The sequence below is a fragment of the Phoenix dactylifera genome, chromosome 10 (assembly GCF_051530095.1).
Source record: "Phoenix dactylifera cultivar Ajwa chromosome 10, Ajwa_hap1_PhDact_Kaust_v1.1, whole genome shotgun sequence".
In the NCBI taxonomy this organism is placed as follows: Eukaryota; Viridiplantae; Streptophyta; class Magnoliopsida; order Arecales; family Arecaceae; genus Phoenix; species Phoenix dactylifera.
In genome coordinates, this window is record NC_143199.1 from 27,413,405 (window position 1) to 27,432,507 (window position 19,103).

At 38.1% G+C, this 19,103-nt stretch overlaps 1 protein-coding gene across 1 annotated transcript; it reads right to left on the reverse strand.

Moving 5' to 3' along the window:
- Positions 1-1,505: 1,505 nt before the first annotated feature.
- On the reverse strand, positions 1,506-8,187 carry LOC103714057 (seipin-2-like). The gene is made up of 3 exons (XM_008801189.6): positions 6,984-8,187; positions 2,809-3,437; positions 1,506-2,333 (listed from the first exon to the last, which is right to left on the reverse strand). Exons 1-2 carry the CDS (start codon positions 8,031-8,033, stop codon positions 2,982-2,984), a joined length of 1,506 nt encoding a protein of 501 aa, XP_008799411.3. The 5' UTR covers positions 8,034-8,187; the 3' UTR covers positions 1,506-2,333; positions 2,809-2,981.
- Positions 8,188-19,103: the final 10,916 nt, after the last annotated feature.

The following is a 19,103-nucleotide window of genomic DNA, read 5'->3' on the forward strand; positions in this document are numbered from 1 at the left end:
GTACGAAAATCCAAAGGTCTGCAAGAATAAAGAGAAGGCAGTAAATGACCTCGTGCATGAACCTATCAAGAGAATCAATGAATAGTGCCCATTAATTATTAGTTATAGTTGGATCAGAAAGATATACGCTCATGGACTGTTGAGACAGTGAAACAGAAGCATGGGGCAAAGTTGGCACGAGCCATGGGACTGTTTGATGGGGTCAGGAGCCTTGAGATACATAGAAGAACCAGTAATGTAGACGTATTAGGTTCCTTACTAGGTCACCAGTGCATTGGATCGCATAATGACCACTAGATGGATTGGAAGAAAGAGGTTGGAATATTTTTAGAGCCGATGCTAAAACTATTTTATTAATAAAATTTGCAGCAAAACCAGCTTACTTCAAACACCAGAGATGGGGTGAGGATCAGATCTACACACTGTCATCAAAATCTGCATGACGTACAATCGCATTCATGGAATGATTCGGAAGAACCATTACACTGGTGAAAAAACCTACACAAGCCGGCCGAGAGTAAGATAAGGCACTTCAAAAATCATGATGCAGATCCATGTAAATAGGTAAATAACCAAGGGTATCCATCCATATCTCTCACCAATCGAGTCCGTATTTGGTCCACTAATTGATCTATCTCCGAGTGACTTATAAAGAAGAGGGACCTATCCGAGTCCACCAATTCTTGTGTACCATACTAGACTCGTATCATAGGATTATTCGGATTGCACGTTGGAGGCATAGGAAGTTGCCTTCATCCAAAATCTCTCACAGAAAAACATAAGCAAGCATCATCCATCCTAAGCCCTCACAAAATATACATCAAGCTCATGTGAGCATTGAAGGCTGCCATCCTCCATCCAATAATCCAAAATGCAGATCCATCAATAGAAGAACAAAGATTACTGATCATCATATGTAGGATTTTATCTTGGTCCAGGAACCTGTGTGAGAGAGTCCTCCCTCCTATGGTACACTCAGGGATTATCATATGTAGCTTTTGTACTCTTTGCTGAACATCATATGCAGCCTCATGTCTCTTTTTTTCAGTATAGAAGTAGTCTGATGTCTCTATTCACCAATTAACATAGAGACACATGACAAATAAACATACAGAAACAAATTAGATTACTTTTCTGAGGCTTGTTTCAGCTTTGAACATAGGGCTAAGCATTCCCAGTAATCAAGCACTTCTATGAGTTAGCTTGGAACTTGTCTCCTAAATTAGAGGTTTTGTCTTGTAATCAAAGGAATCTTAAAATTACCTTTATAATGCAGGTGGTGCAATGGGCATAGGTGCAATGACCCTGAAGATTTTATATGTTCTTTCTGAATGAGTTGTTCATCACTCTATGAAAACATTCAAGCACTGGCTTGCTGTTTGCTGACATTGTGCATGAAGCATATAATTCAACAGTAGTGAAAACTGGAAGGTAGATTGTTTCTTGTTCTTGCTTTACAAATCTTTTTTTTCAGTAGAATTCAACACTATGCATAACAACTGCAATTTTATCAAATGTGCCTGTTCATTTTATTGCATAGCAATTGGCCAACTGCTCATTCCAATGAAAGCTTAAACATATAAATGAAGGACGGGCAAGTGGAGGCCCTTGAGTAATCTGTATTTTAAGGGCCTATTTGCTGGCAGAATTTTACACGAGGACTGAGGACAGTGTTTAGCTCTCAGGGATCATTTGTCATCCCAGGGATAGCACATCATATTATGTATCAGCAGGCTTGATGGAAATGAGTTCGGCGATAATGTTGCTATCAAATCACTACCAAACCAATATGAAATGCATTTGACCAAACAAACAAGAATGTGGCATTGCATGGTTGTTACCCATTCTGCTTAATGAGTTCAAATGTATGATCCACATCCTCCTTGGTGCGCAATAGAATTTGGCCTTCATTAAATCATTAACTCCATCTCGGATAACACCCTCTCCACTAAAGATCAAAACCATTCGCCAAAACCTATTAACCATAATTTCACCAAATGTCCCGGCCAAACCTAAGTCAGACTCAAAGATATCACGGATTATATTAGTAACTATAGAACAAATTACTTATCTTTTAGGCAAGACCGTAGATGAATAATCCAGGGAATGACCATTTCAGAGTGACACAAGATCCAAAGCTCATCAGCAATATAAAACAACCAAGCAGCTACGGTGAAAGAGCACCCTGATGGACGATGTGTACACCATCATGAATCAGTACAATCCTTTATGCATAACTATGTGAAACCCCTTGCCTCACAAAGACACTGATTTATCCACATAATATGGCCTCCAAGTTTCGTGCAGCCCCACCAATCTTTCAAAAAATCCACCTGGGACATGAAAAGTAGGTATTACAAATGGCACTGCAGAAAAGAGCCTTTTGTTTCAAACTTGCTCATTATATGACAAAAGCCAACCATGAAAGTGCAAAAGCAGCATGATTTATATTTTTATTTCATGGTAAAATGCTGCTTGAGTAGCCTGGTCCGCTCAAGTTGAATGAGACATGATAGAAGTATGCCTACAGTAAATATATATATATATATATATATATATATATATATATATATATATATATATATATATATATATATATAAAGAATATTTTCAAATTGACATGATAGTACGTTGCAAAAGAATTTTTTAAATTAACACAAACTATTCTCATGCCACTGCTTAAGGATGCAAATGCTGAAAATAGCTTGCATAACAGAATCAGTTATACCATATAAAGCAAAGATCCAGTCACGAGTAGCATTGATAGTTCTATACCCATAGTGGACTACAGAAGTGTGTATGACAAACCTGATGTAAATGTTAAAATCAGCTGAATGATCAGTATATGTGCGTATCATGATTACTACCCAAGGGCACCTGAAGATGATATCTTATTTCAGACAGCCACAACATTGGGAAGCTATGCTTGCAGAAGACTTGCTCTCCCCCTTTGCAACCATGTTGTGCTAAAAGTTCATATATTACATCCTGTTTTGAGAACCACGGACCGGCCTTGACCTTGGAACTATAATAGGTCTACAACAGACAAGAAAAATCAGCAACTCCATGATGAATAATCCCGTACTGATCCAGATATACACGGTCCTCCTCCAGTTCCATATCAACCTCTTAAAAGGAGGAAGTTCTGACTCAAGTTTTAAAGATGCAGCATAAATCTCAGGGATACCAGCACCAGGCCTGTACTCTGCCCTTTGTTCAAGAATGACCCTTATGCATACAGTAGGTTCACTTCCTTCTGTAAAGCCTGTCATTTTTACTCTGAGAATCTGCGATTCTGAAGAATAGCCTGCTACTAGAGAACCACTTTTGAGAAAAGTCTCTATTAAGTGAATATGAGAGCTCTTGAACCGTAGCATGCATGGCTGGCTTGAACCAGCCATGACTTTGCCATCTGCTGAGAGAAACTCTGCCCTGACCTTACCTCAGCAAAACCACACAACAGTGGTCAAAGAGCATTAACATAATAACAAACATGACAAAAGTGGAAAGAAAAAAAACTAGTGAGACATAAAACAAGATGTTTCTAACTATTTGCAAGTCTGAGCTGCTAGTACTGATATTTTGTATCTAAACCATTTGTACTAATTGATAGTCACGATCATTCAGCAAGCAGTAAATCATAAATAAAAATCACAGGGGAAAACACTATGAAATATAATAGGCACAATATGAGGAAGCAAAAGCATTAGTTACACTACTGATATTCCCTTTCCTCATTGATATTGTATCAGTCAAGCGAATACTCCACTTGGTAAAAAAATTGAAACCCAGAACATAACACAGGATGACGTAATGCAACATCTGTCCAAGCCAATGAAAAACAAGCTGCATTTATTTCTTAGAGGCTCATTATAGTATTTTAATTCTCATGGAGAGATACTATGCCAATTCATTTGTAAGGACTTACGCATGAATGTCTAGTCACACAATGGTTATATGCTAGGAAGATCTTGAATACTTATATAGGTCCAAGGCCCAAATAATAACTTTTGGCAAGCTATTTTTAAATGGAATCTTGAGCCATTACAAATGGTATTAGAGCAGATCCGGCCCAGGACCTATGTGTGACTAGTGGATACTACAGCATGAGTCATTTTAGAGTTGACCACCGGCAAATTTTAGTATTTTTTATTGGATTTGGACTCTTAGTTTGGCAAGAATGCTAGGGCTTAAACATAAAAAATATGTGAGGATATGCATGTGTGTATTTAGTTCTATATCAATTGTGGGCTGGAAAGATCTTGAATACTTATACAGGGCCAGCGAATCTAAATAATAACTTCTAGCTAGCTATTTTTGGTAATGCCCAGGGTCGTTATATCAGCCACTACAATTTTAAATTAAGATTAAAGTAGAGGTTTGCCTCATTTTGAATTACCACCTCGTTAAATTGCAATCCTATTTTAAATATCTCCATAGCATTCATGTTTAGGTTGCCATTTTTCATAAGATTTTGCTCACTGTATTTCCCCATTGTTTTGTGCAGTTCAAATTTTGACATAGCATCGATCAGCATAAAGTGTCTTGTCATGCGACAATGGTGAAGACATGGAGATAGAGTAAATGCAAGGTGCATGGCTAAAAAAGGAAATTATCAAGACTTGTAGACAAGGTGCACAAAGGAGAAAGTTCAATATAATATACACCAACCTCTGTAGCATCGCTCCACAAGTACCACATCAGATGATGATAGAATGAGACTGGTTGATCAAAATAATTCAGAACTTAATCTGGGTTTAAGCCTTAAGGTTGATGTACCTCTAAAATGGTTCAATAAGGGTTAAAGTATATATCGTAATTTTCACTGTTTAATCTGAAATCACAACTAGCTGTCTCGAGATATTCCAAATTTTTCTTCGCCCAATCTTGAGGGAATCAAACATAAACATACTACAATCTCTTGATGAGTGCCTTTCCACTAAAAATACCAATTAATAATTATCTAGGTACATCTGTAATAACAATAAAAAAAATTGGCAATAAAGTAACTCTCATCAGTTTAATAAAAACATTTGCATTGGCACCATTGCTGGTGTAACTGTTAGTCGCTTAGCAACAGAGCTTTCTATAGCACTGCCAGACCTTGAATTAGTTGCACATTTTCCTCTTGTTTAAACATTGTTGAAGACAGTTTCTGATGCATAATAAAGTGCATCCAGAGGACTAACTGGTAATTTTAGTCTTGTTTTCATATGTAACATGGATATCATCTACTGAAGTGCTTATTCGACTGCTGATGACAAAGAGCAGGTTGCACTTGTCGGTATTGACCTTTCGTTGTGATTCTTGACCTTGGACCACAGCTTCTGCACAATGGTTTGCATTTCTAAGAAATTAAGAATCTTAATGAATGGGGATTCTTGTAATACACTTTGAGTAATTCATCTAAGATCACTACTACTGGCTAAAGAGATTGTTACAAGGACTGTCACATTTGTCAATAATTAATGATAAATAAGAGCAAGAGGTACTTCTATGTTGCCTCCTCTTCTTTTATTTCTGCCCTTTTTTTCATGGCAGCCAGAAGGTGAAACAGTGGTTACAAACACCTCATTCCATATCAACTCTTCTAAGTTCTGAGGGTATTATGTCCTCTTCTGTTTGATTATTTGTTCCCTTAAGTTTACTACTCATGGTAAGATAAATCTTCTCATAGTTCTCTAATAAGATACCTCCTGTGAAAAATATTGATTGATAAATTTATAAACTAAATGTATTTATATACATATATACATACATATGTATATAAGAGCATTTTCATTGATAGAATAGATGAGAAGCATGGCAATCTTGGTAAAAGAGAATTTATATGTTGGACAGCAAAGTGACGGGGGAAACTGATTGAGCTTTGTTGCCAGTGTATTCATTGGTCAATCCTTGAGCCAATGATTATCAAGAACGAGGAACAACAATATGGGGCGTTTGGTAACCCCAACAGGATCACCACGGTGATCTAAGATCCCCGGCGATCCGAATGATGGGGTGATTTGATCCCCCGTGATCTAAGATCAATATGTTTGGTAAGTCATGGTCCAGTGATTAAAAATTTTCGGGTATCCATGAGTAACTTGTTTGGTATGGTATGGAGATTCAAGATCACCGACCACATAATACCACAAATACTTATGATATATCTTAGATGAATTTTTTATGTGTTTTTAGTTCTCATGAATGAAAAATGTAAGTTAATATGCTAATTCCTATAATAGCTCCATAATTCTGTCACATATTCTACTTTTAATAGCCCTTATCATATATTTATTAATCATATAAAATATATTATAATAAAATATGAATATATTTATCAATATATTAATTAATAATATATTCTATAAAATATATTTATTACTCCTATAAATTATTAATCTTATAAAAATATGTTATTTTTCATTATATAATTAATATTTTTATTTAACATTGATATAATATTGATGGTATATTAATATATCAATTTTTCTGCTAAATTGAGGGGTATTTCTATCTTTAATTTTCAACCCAGGATCACTGCCCTGAGGTGATCTTGGATTTCCGACCTCAAGGATGGGTATCCCATCACCGAGTTGGGCGGTGATTTAAGAAGTGGAGGTGATTTAGGATCACCGCCACGTAGAATCACCGTGGTGCAACCAAACACGGTGATCTCATCACCTCCACCCACATCACCCTTGATCCTAGGAGGATCATCCCATACCAAACGCCCACTAAGTGCATGTTTCTCTTCCGTCCTTTATTCTTTCAACGGTTTCCCTCCCATTAATATACCTCTTCGCTCTTTGATTTCTAAGCACTTAAAATCCATCCCGGTACAATGTCTAAAGTACGCCGTATTTGCAAATCTCTAGAATATCCAAAAATATACTAATAAGAATATAAGATCATTATTTCAACACCAATTTGAATCATATAGAATAAAGGGAACTAACAATTAGACAAAGAAAGAGGCAGATAACAGAGTAACATACCTGGAACATGCCAAGTTTCCGATTGTAGTCGGATTCTGGCAAAGTCAATGAGATGATCAGCCGCAGCTTGTGATTTGGCGGCACCAACCGCCAACCCCCAGATTTCCAAGCTCCAGTCTTTCCACCAGAACCCAAACCACCATTACAAGACCCTATCGGCACGAGAGCATCCGGAGTCGGCTTCGTGTAATCAAAATTCAATTCCTCTGTCATCTGGAGCGGCTCCTCGACAACTCTGCCCATGAACAGGCTCCCACCTAAGAATGATGCCATCAAGAGCCCAGACAGGACCAGACAGACATAGAACGACCAGAAGCACCCCCAAGCCAACCTCGCCACCAACTTCCCCGCCCCTTGCTGGCTCCCAAGACTCTCGGACACCAAGGGGTTAACTTTCTCCACTAAATCCTTCCATACCCTCAAACCCCTCTCTTTTATCGCATCTCTCGCCCGTCTTAGGGTGCCGAAAGGATTGGTCAGAAGCAAGAAAGAGCAATGCAGCAACCAAATAGGAAACGTGATGGACCTAGTCAGCAAACCGAGTTGAAAAAAAACAGCTTTGATCACAAAACCGGCAAGGGACACCAGGATGCCCTGCGTCTGAGATCCGGCATCGACCGGCGGCGGTTCTCCGACACGAGCACGGCTCGCGGCTGGCGATCCGACCGAAATTTCCGGACGCTGGTCTCTTGCCGTGCTAATTTGATCCGAAGGAAGAGTGGATCTCGAATCATCCGGCTTCTCCCAAGCCTCTTGGTCTTTTAACGCGAGGAGGATCTTGCTCCGGCTTTCTCTGATGCTGGTGATGCCCGAGAGGGAATCGGATCCGGAGGAGTCCTTGGGGCCTGAGGCGGCGATCCGCCGGGATGGCGGCCGCCGGCGGCGGGGGGCGGCGGGGGAGTGGGGGGTGATCTCGTCGCCGGGGCGGTTGGAGATGGATTCGAGAGAGGGGGCGGGAGGAGGGTCGAGTGTTTCTTCGGGCGGGAAGGCGTCGAGGGCGTCGAAGAAGGTATAGCTCGTTGAGTCGCCGTCGAGCTCCGTCTCGTCCATGAGAGGAGAAGTCGAAGAAGGGAGGAGGGAAGATAGAAGGAATAAGGAGGTGGGAATAGGGCGCGGCAGTTCATCGGACCAGGAGAGAGTCGGAATAAACTGGCGACTCGCGGGATGCGGGATTTGGGAACGGGAATAACGGGGTTAAGCTGACGCCTCGGACGGGACGTTTCGTTTTTTTTTTGTACCAAAAAAAGAATTATTTTATTTTTAATAAAAACAAAAATTTATGTAAATAAATGATAAATATTAGAAGAAGTGCTTGAGCTTTTAATTTGTTAGTTAACAGCTACATGGAGAACTAAAAATACGCAAATGGAATATAGGATAAGAAGAGGAATTGTGAGGATATCTACCGAATAGAAAAAAATAGGTCGAAAAACATAGACGATCAACATGCCGTTAACACGTGTCTTTTTCTTTTATTTTTTTAAAAAAATTAAATATATTTAACAAATAAGAAATGCTGAGGGAAGGGCTTGAATCTTTGATATTATGGCTAACAATCAAGTACTCAAATTATATTAAGAGATTTTGTGTTATATAGTAAAATAGATTTGCTAGGGATTTGCTAGAGCCTAAGTTAGAACTTGGCCTGTCTAGAGTCCCTTCAAAATTAGAAGTGGAAAAGAAATATAGTTAGATTCGACCATTTAATGATTTGATGCATAAAAATAATAGGATCTCCATAGCATGAGGATAAATACGCAACTGCATATCAGCCTAATTAGTCATCGCATGGAAGACAAGCAGATTACAATTTAATGCCATATCATACAATGATTAGTATATGGAAACTTTTGAAGCTTATGAGCCAAGACTCATACTAACTTGTGTTTATTAAGATCATAAAAAATACAAAAACCTCACAGGCTCCACATGGATATTGGATTTTCGAGTCAAGTGCGGATTAAAGATAAACTAATTGAAATATTTTGAGTTCTTATATGAATTTAGTAATACCCTCTTGTACTCAACAATTGCTTGGTATATACAACATAAATCATATTATTTTTTTCTTATTTGTCTTGTTTGTAAAATATATTAAAATCTCAAACTTGACTCCCACCACTATTGTCCTTTCCTTTTTTTTATTTTTTTGATAACACAAAGAGCAAAACAGTAAATATTACCATAAAAAAACCAAAGCAAGACAAAATCCATGAGCATCAACTGGAGCTAAATGGCAGGCCTCGCGAGCATAATGGTATGCCCAAAAAACATGACTAAGGTTACAAGAGTATGAGCCATTCTACCAGCCACCTAATTCCATTCATGATGAATATGAGCAATCTTAAAGCGTAATGCAGACATAAGATCACAAATGTCAGGAAGATAAGGATGGTTCTGTGTTGATTTAACACTGCCAACTTGGTAATATATCTTTTGGAGTTTATTTGTCATGGAGTCTTTTAAAGTGTATTTATTGTAATCAATGGAGTTTAGAGTTTCTCTTAGAAACTTGTATTGTATATGGAGGGTTATAATCTTTCCTTTGGTGCTTGAAGAGTTGGTATCCAAAAGTGACTTAATTGCTCCACTTAGTAGAAGGTGTTGTTTGGTTTTTGCTCCACTTAGTAGAAGGTGTTGTTTTGTTTTTTGCTCTTTACATTATCCTTGACTTTGTCTCTTTTAGTCTTCGTTCCTGCATGTAGCTAAGTTTGTTATAGTGGGGAGAATTGTGGGCCTTAAACTCTTTGTTATTCAAGTCATCATTTTCTCTCAATCCAATGGACCACCATACTAGTCTCCTTGAATTAACACTTCAGTTGGCCAGAGTCAATTCATTTAAAATCATACACATGTTGGGTTGCCATTAACTTGACCCACTACTGCCATCCTTGGCCCTTTTTGTTACCTTTCATTTTCAAGGTTCCACTATAATCCCCATCTCTCTTTCTTTTAACCTTGTTCTATTTATCATTTCATATATGGACTTGTTTATTGGATTTTAAAAATAAAAAAATATTTTTGTTTCCAAAATAATGATTCAAAATTTAATTATTTTATATTTTTTGAATCGACTTTTGGATTTATTTTCAGAGATGTCACTAAGAGATGCATCTCTTCGGTGTCAAAACTGTTGGGAAAAATTTAAATGCGCACGCGGCCCGAAATTTGGCCGCGTGCGCGTTTGAGAGAAAAAAAAAAGGTAACGCCCAGCGGGCGTTACGCATTTCATTCTGGAAACGGCCGCGGCCGCGGCCGCGTGCTAGTTTGAAAACGAAAACGCTCGTTGGCGTTTTCGTTTGCATTAAATGGGACGCGTGCGCCCGTTGGCGCACGTTTGCGAGAAGAGCGCGGACGCGTTCGCCGAAAAGACCATATTGCCCCCGATTAAATCCCTATATAAACCCCTCCATTTCATCTCTTTTGGAGTACGAAAAAAATATAGAAAAATAGTGGAAAAACTCTGAAAAAAAAATTCTTCTTCTCCTTAGCCACTTCCGATTTTCATTTTTACATTTTTATTCAGTTTTATTTTATTCTTTTCATACTGCTCTTTGCTGGATCTGCAAGTCCGATCGGGTTCGTTTTGACTTCTTCCGAGACGTGCCGAAGAAGAGGTTGTAGGGTCGTCGTATCTCCGAGAAGGATTACCGGGTGACCCGTACGTGGGGGCAAATACTTCTTTGGGACAGCGTCTACGCGCTTCGACCTGCTTTCAATCAGGCTACTTTCTTCTACCTTTATTTTTAATTTAATATTAGTAGATTGGTAGGATTTGAAATTCTATGATATAAACTTATTAAATGCATAGATTTATTTTGTGCTAGAATAGATTTATTTTGTATTAAAATAGAATTATTTGGATGCCGAATGATATGCATGTATATTATTTCCTTTAAGATTTTTATTAATTGAATTTATAGATTTATTTATTTAGTTAGGAGATATATTGCTAACAATCCAAAGAAGTATTTTTTTTTTGTTAGTAATATATAATTAATTAAATTCTTTATTACAATTGTGGCATATTAGATTTTAATTGCAATAATTGTTTTTGCTAGCACATCATCAATAATAAATTATTCTAAAGAGTTAATAATTTGGTTAACCTCCAAGAGGTTTATTATACCTCCATTTGGACTTCTCAAGGAGTAATTTCCAGATCCCATTCAAACGGAAAATTCGGAAATTGGTTGATACATAATAGTTAATCTATTGAATTGACTTATTAGATCTCAATAAATTATTCTAATAAAGGAATAAATATTTTAATTCGCTGAATTGACATTTTAGATCTTAATTACAATAATTGATTTGCCATAAAATTAGTAATCAATTATTTCAATAAGGCAATAATTCAAATCTAACATATAATTCATTAAATTGATATTTTAGATCTCAATTAAAATAATTGATTTGCTACTACTAAATTAGTAATCAATCATTGCTAATTCGGAAAATTCAAACGAAAAATTTTGAAATTAGTTAATCCACAATATCTAATTTAAATTTGCATTTAGGTTATTTTAAATATTGAATTTGTGTGATTTCTAGTGATTATATCCACTAACTAATAGTGTCTAAGAAAAGCTTGTCAAAAAGGCATACGTGCCTAAGAAAGGCTGGTACTTAAGTGAGCCTAGTGCTCCACCACCGATCTGGAGCTGATCTGGCTATTAGTTTTTTGGATATATCAATTAGACATCCAAAGTTCAATATAAATATTACTGCAATCTTTTGACATAGATTTTTTTGATTTCAATCAGGTTTCTGTCACTATTCTGTAACCCTGATCCTATGGCCTCAAACACTAGTGACCATCTTAGTGCCAAACCTGAAAAATTTGATGGCCATAACTTTAGGAGGTGGCAGAACCAAATGCGGTTCTGGCTCACCACATTAGGGTTAATCTCAGCCATAGGTGAAAGTACGATCGAAGTTGATAACGGGTCCAACCCAACTACCTCTTCCAACACTGAACATTCTGCCTCCACTAGCACACCCTCTAGGACACCTGATGAGATAGATTATCATTGTATCCATAGAATTCTAGGTGCTCTTTCTGAGAGGCTGTATGATATCTATTACACAGCCAAGAGTGCCAAAGAACTCTGGGACACCCTAGATAGCAAATATGGTCTTGATGATGCTGGGGTAAAGAGGTTCAAGGCCTCCGATTTCAATAAGTTTAGGATGGTGAACTCAAAGCCTATGAATGACCAAATTCATGAATTTGAAACCCTGATCCACCAGCTTAGGGCCAATGGAACCAATTTGGATGAATCATTCCAGGTAGCCTGTTTGATAGATAAACTACCTACTTCCTGGTCTGATTTTGCTAAGACCCTGAGCCATACCCAAGGAATTCTCACCCTAACCCAAGTCTTAAACTCCATTAGGATTGAAGAGCAGCATAGGCTCAGAAATAATACCTCTACTGGATCTAAAAATAATGCATATAATGTAGAAGCTCCTCCTAAGAAAAATCAGAACCGACCCTTCCGTAAGAATTTCAAGAAGAAACCCTACAACCCTAGAAACCCTAACCACCACTACAATGGGAAGCCTATTCAATCCCAGGAGCAGAAGAAGAAGAAAGAGGAAGGTGGTGCTCGTTTCTGTTATGTGTGTAGTCGGACCAACCATTTGTCTCCACAGTGCTTCTATAAGAAGACTGCACCTCTTCAATCTAAGAAGAAGGGTCCACACACATCCAGTGCTCAAGTCAACATGGTGACTTCCGGCGCTGGCTCCTCTGAGACAGCTTTCAGGTCTGTTTCCTTCACTCCTGAAGTTAACATGACTTTACAATCACTAGATTGGTGGATTGATACCGGAGCTGGTATTCATATTTGTTCGGATCGTTCCTGGTTTTCTTCTTACCAGATCTCAAGTGGAGGAGCTGTGATCATGGCAAACAGCTCGGAGGCACGTGTGTTAGGAGTAGGACGTGTGGACTTAAAGCTTACCTCTGGAAAAGTCCTGTCACTGCACGGCGTCCAACATGTTTCAGTTGTTAGGAGAAACCTCATTAGTGGTTCTTTGCTTGTCCAGCAAGGCTTTCGTCTTGTTTTTGAGTCCAATAAGGTTGTAATTTCTCATGGTGTTATGTTTATTGGAAAAGGATTCCTTAGTGAAGGATTGTTCAAATTGAATGTAATAGCTCCTTCAATAAATGAAAATCCTTTGATTATGAATATAGAGCCTCCTTCTATTTGGCATGGTAGATTAGGTCATGTAAATTATAATTCAATTAAGCAACTTATGAACCTAAATCTAATACCAAAAAGTGATCTCAAGAACCATGAGAAATGTCAAACTTGTGTAGAAGCCAAACTCCCTAGGAAGCCTTTTAAATCTGTTAATAGGGATTCTGATCTATTAGAGTTGATTCATAGTGATGTTTGTGACTCTGGTAGAACTTCTAGGGGAGGTAACAGATACTTTGTAACATTTATAGATGATCTATCGAAGTTCTGTTACATCTACCTAATTAAAACCAAGGATGAGGTGCTCAGCAAATTTAAAATTTTTAAGATTGAAGCTGAGAACCAACAGGAAAAGAAAATTAAAATTCTTAGATCAGATCGGGGAGGTGAATATACATCAAATGACATAACTCAATTCTGTGAAGATCATGGAATCATTCATGAAGTGACTGCACCCTATTCTCCCCAATCAAATGGAGTAGCAGAAAGGAAGAATAGGACTTTAATGGATATGGTGAACTCCATGCTTATAAGCTCAGGAGTGCCAGAAAATTTGTGGGGGGAAGCTCTTGTTTCAGCCTGTTATATCCTTAATAGGATTCCCTCTAAAAATAATGATCTAACCCCATATGAAGTTTGGAAACATAGAAAACCTAATCTTAGCTATTTAAAAGTGTGGGGGTGCTTGGCAAAAGTAAAAATACCTGTTTTAAGAGAAAGAAAATAGGCCCTAAAACAGTGGATGCCATATTCATAGGTTATGCAGCCAATAGTAATGCCAATAGATTTCTAGTGATAAGTTCAGAAGTAAATGATATTAGTAACAACACTATCATAGAAGCCAGAGATGCAACATATTTTGAAGACACCTTTCCACTTAAGACTAGAGTAGATAGCGGTATAGCTAGTAGCTCTAGTAGAATAAGGACAAGAGAAATAGAAGTAGAAGCAGAACCTAGGAGGAGTAAAAGATCCAGGGTAGAGAAAACATTTGGAGATGATTTTTATACCTTCCTAATAGAAGACTCTCCAACTACCTTTGAGGACGCAATGAAATCTTTGGATTCACCTTTTTGGAGAGAAGTTGTGGACAATGAGATGCAATCAATTATCCAAAACCATACTTGGGAATTGACTGATCTTTCTCCTGGTTGTAAAACAATAGGATGCAAATGGATCTTTAAGAAAAAACTTAGGCCTGATGGCTTTGTAGATAAATTTAAGGCTAGATTAGTTGCCAAGGGTTTTACTCAGAGACCTGGTGTAGATTTCTTTGATGTTTATGCACCTGTAGCTAGGATTACTACTATTAGGGTCCTTATAGCATTAGCCTCCATTCATAAATTAGTGATTCATCAGATGGATGTTAAGACAGCTTTTCTAAATGGAGACTTAAATGAAGAAATTTATATGGACCAGCCAGAGGGATTTAAAATCCTAGGCCAAGAAAATAAAGTTTGCAGACTAGTCAGATCTCTTTATGGTCTTAAACAAGCACCTAAGCAATGGCACTTGAAATTTGATGAAACCATAATGACATTTGGATTTGAAATCAATAGCACAGACGAATGTGTATATCATAAGAGAGTTGGACACAAATTTGTGATCTTGTGCCTTTATGTAGATGATATACTGATCTTTGGGACAGATCTTCAGATAATTGATGAAGTAAAACAATTTTTAAGTAATAAGTTTGATATGAAAGACTTGGGACAAGCTGACTTAATTTTAAATACCAAAATAATTAGAAGTGCAAAAAGTATTGAGTTATCCCAAAGTCATTATGTTGACAAGATACTTAATAAATTTAATTATTCCGATTGTCAGCCTGTCTCTACTCCATTTGATCCCTCTACTCATCTTAAGAAGAACTTAGGAACTCCTGTCCTTCAAAGCCTATATGCTCAAATCATAGGCTCACTAGGATTCCTAACAAACTACACTAGGCCAGACATAGCATATGCTGTAAATAGACTTAGTAGATATACTGTTAATCCAAATAGAGATCATTGGACAGCATTAGAGAGAATTCTTAGGTATCTTAAGGGTACCAAGTCCTATAGTTTGCACTTTAGTGGGTTTCCTGCTGTTCTAGAAGGCTATAGTGATGCCAACTGGATCAGCGATACCTTAGATGTTAAATCCACCACAGGATACGTCTTTCTCCTAGGAGGTGCTGCTGTGTCTTGGAAATCCACCAAACAAACCTTAATATCTAGGAGTACCATGAAATCTGAACTGATAGCTTTAGACACTACTAGCACTGAGGCTGAGTGGCTCAGAGATCTACTTATAGACCTTCCTGTAGATGAGTCACCTTTACCACCTGTCTCCTTACATTGTGACTGTAAATCTGCAATAGATAAGTGCAACCAAGAAAATGCCAATGTAAAAATGAACAGGCACTTAAAAGTACGTCATAAATCATTGAGATATAAATTGAAAAATAATGTAATTGCCTTGAATTTTGTAAAATCAGAAATAATTTGGCTGATCAGCTTACAAAAGGTTTATCTAGAACAGTGGTTCTAGAGTCGTCGAGGGGGATGGGGCTTAGCCCATAAAGATAGATCACCACGGTGGGAACCCAACCTTAAAAGGTTCAATGGGTAGAAACAAACCGAAGTGTGACTAAGAGGAGCACTATTTTATGTTGTCCTCATCCCTATGGCGCTAGTGCTCATAAAAGCAAGCGGTAGGATGAGTTCGTTTGTATAACTCTTAATGAGTCCGAGACCCAAGAGGCAGGAGCTTCCTTGCTAGCATCCTTATTAGGACTCACCTATATGTGCAGTCGTGAGGCCGCGATTATGGGAAATGGGCGATTCCCTAAAAAGCACATGAAAGATACCTGCGCATGGCCATAATAGCGCAACCCGCTTAGAATCCAGATCGGGCTATATTATGTGTGCTGTTGATTTAATCTGAGCCATGGACCGAGGTTCAAGGTTAAGACCACCTTGGCTCCACAGATGTAATCAATTGTCACTAAGTGAAGGTTCAAACCGAAAGGTACCTACACCTATTACATAATATAAGATATCCAGCATTTTATTTTGATTTTAAAATTATTTAAATTTTTGTGGGGGATTGTTGGGAAAAATTTAAATGCGCACGCGGCCCGAAATTTGGCCGCGTGCGCGTTTGAGAGAAAAAAAAAGGTAACGCCCAGCGGGCGTTACGCATTTCATTCTGGAAACGGCCGCGGCCGCGGCCGCGTGCTCGTTTGAAAACGAAAACGCTCGTTGGCGTTTTCGTTTGCATTAAATGGGACGCGTGCGCCCGTTGGCGCACGTTTGCGAGAAGAGCGCGGACGCGTCCGCCAAAAAGACCATATTGCCCCCGATTAAATCCCTATATAAACCCCTCCATTTCATCTCTTTTGGAGTACGAAAAAAATATAGAAAAATAGTGGAAAAACTCTGAAAAAAAATTCTTCTTCTCCTTAGCCACTTCCGATTTTCATTTTTACATTTTTATTCAGTTTTATTTTATTCTTTTCATACTGCTCTTTGCTGGATCTGCAAGTCCGATCGGGTTCGTTTTGACTTCTTCCGAGACGTGCCGAAGAAGAGGTTGTAGGGTCGTCGTATCTCCGAGAAGGATTGCCGGGTGACCCGTACGTGGGGGCAAATACTTCTTTGGGACAGTGTCTACGCGCTTCGACCTGCTTTCAATCAGGCTACTTTCTTCTACCTTTATTTTTAATTTAATATTAGTAGATTGGTAGGATTTGAAATTCTATGATATAAACTTATTAAATGCATAGATTTATTTTGTGCTAGAATAGATTTATTTTGTATTAAAATAAAATTATTTGGATGCCGAATGATATGCATGTATATTATTTCCTTTAAGATTTTTATTAATTGAATTTATAGATTTATTTATTTAGTTAGGAGATATATTGCTAACAAAAACAAGGAGAGATTTTTTGGTAAGAACACATCAAAAGACATATCTTTTCACTAATAGTTAAGCGCAGGAGATACATCCTTTAGTTAAAGAGATGCAGTGTATCCAAAAGATGCATCTATTGCCATCCTTTATTTTGAGACACCTATTCATTTTCATCCCATGACATTGATAAATAGGGCACGGGTCATTTGATCCGATGCAAGTCAAGATCTCAAAGTGAGAAAATAAGACTGAATTATCAATCTTGGTGAGATTTGAGAGATGTAAGTGAATTAAGGGTGTACACTTATTGGGCTTACAATATAATTGGGTGTGTGTGAAGAGATCGCACAAAATATTTTCCTATAAAGATTCTCATGAAATTTTCTAATATTGTCAGAAAGGTTCATTAAGGATCATATTTGGATGCATATTAGGAGAAAGGGTGATTTGTTGTATCTTGGGAGTTGAGCCGTATATACTTGGGCATGAGCAAATTTTGTTATAAAAAAAACACCTTCATAATGTACCTTGAGTCATGTTCTTTTTTCTCATATCTTATGTTATTTTATTTCTTTTTTTTTTTGTTTGTTTGTTGGGATTGCTCTAGGAATTTTAGATTATTTGAAATATTATTATCAATAGTTGAATATTTAGACCCAAGCTTGATGATTACCTAGCTTCGTCCTTGCTGCTAAATAGGTAAGATTTGAGTTAAATTTAGAATCAGGCCTTGTGGGTTTGCTCCATTGAAATGGTCATAATGTTCGATACATTTAGTTTGTGACTAAAATCGGAATCGGAATCGGAATTGGATTTGAATGATAGGTAAGAGTCCGGATTTGATTTTAAGAGATTAGGGCATTACCATTTTCTCTTAGATTTGAATGCAATGGTTGGCAAAACAAAAATTGCAGCCTTCCCTCGAACATTCATTTTTTATTGATGGATTATACTGGCATAGTTATATATATATGGTCCAAATGCAGCTTGACCATGTTAAATGGGTGAGTAGGTAAGTGACCCATAATCCAAACTTAGAAATGGTTCAATCCAAATTTTTGGCTTTGGAACACAGTCATACAAGGATCCTAAAAACTATCATTACATCACAACTAACTTAGTGCTAAAATGGCCATCATTTTAGAGAATTTCTTTTTTCCGATTGATCAAACCATGCTTATACAACATAAGTTTATGCGTCACTAGTGCAACCTAGTTCAAGGGACCGGATCATATCTTTTGTGCGAAAGAATGATTAACCTTCCTTTGCACCAAACCACCATCGGATTGCCCATTGAACAGATCTCAAAGCGCTCCAAAGCTCATCATTCATCTATTGGCACAGATCTCAAAAGCAAGCAGCTGATGATCCAATAGTGGTTTTGCCCCAAAGATGATACGCCCTTACCACTTGAGACAAGAGATGGGGGTTAGATTCCGCCTAATAATTTTTTTTTTTAAAGTACAACGGCTACTCAGTACTCACCCTACTCTAGTGTAGGAGTAGCCAACAGAATCAAGGCCTACAATCTAGCTCAGAGGCGAGGGTGCCTTGGTGTGGCCACAAGACTCCTTCAGAGTGCTGCGCCGCATAGGAAGCAACCCAATCTGCAACCCTGTTCGCCTTTCGATACACATGCACAGCCTGGAACGCGCTGCAGTCTCTCAACATTAACCGGATGTCAGAAAGCAGAGGACTCGCATCCCCTCTCCATCCCTCCTCCCGTATCCAATCAATCACTGTGGCGGAATCTCCTTCTAGGATGATGTGCTCAACCCTCAGCCTCTGTTTCGCGTAGGAGATACCCTCCTAAGCTGCCCTGAGCTCTGCCCCTGTAGCTGAAAGCCCATCAATCCATCTCCCACCTGCAACAATCAGCTGTGAGTCATGACGGATCACTAGGGGTGCAAATGGGTCGGGTCGGGGTCCTGAGTGACCTCGACCCAACCCGATTTTTTGTTCGGATCCTAATTTTGGACCCAGACTCGATCTGGTTGAAGATCGGGTCGG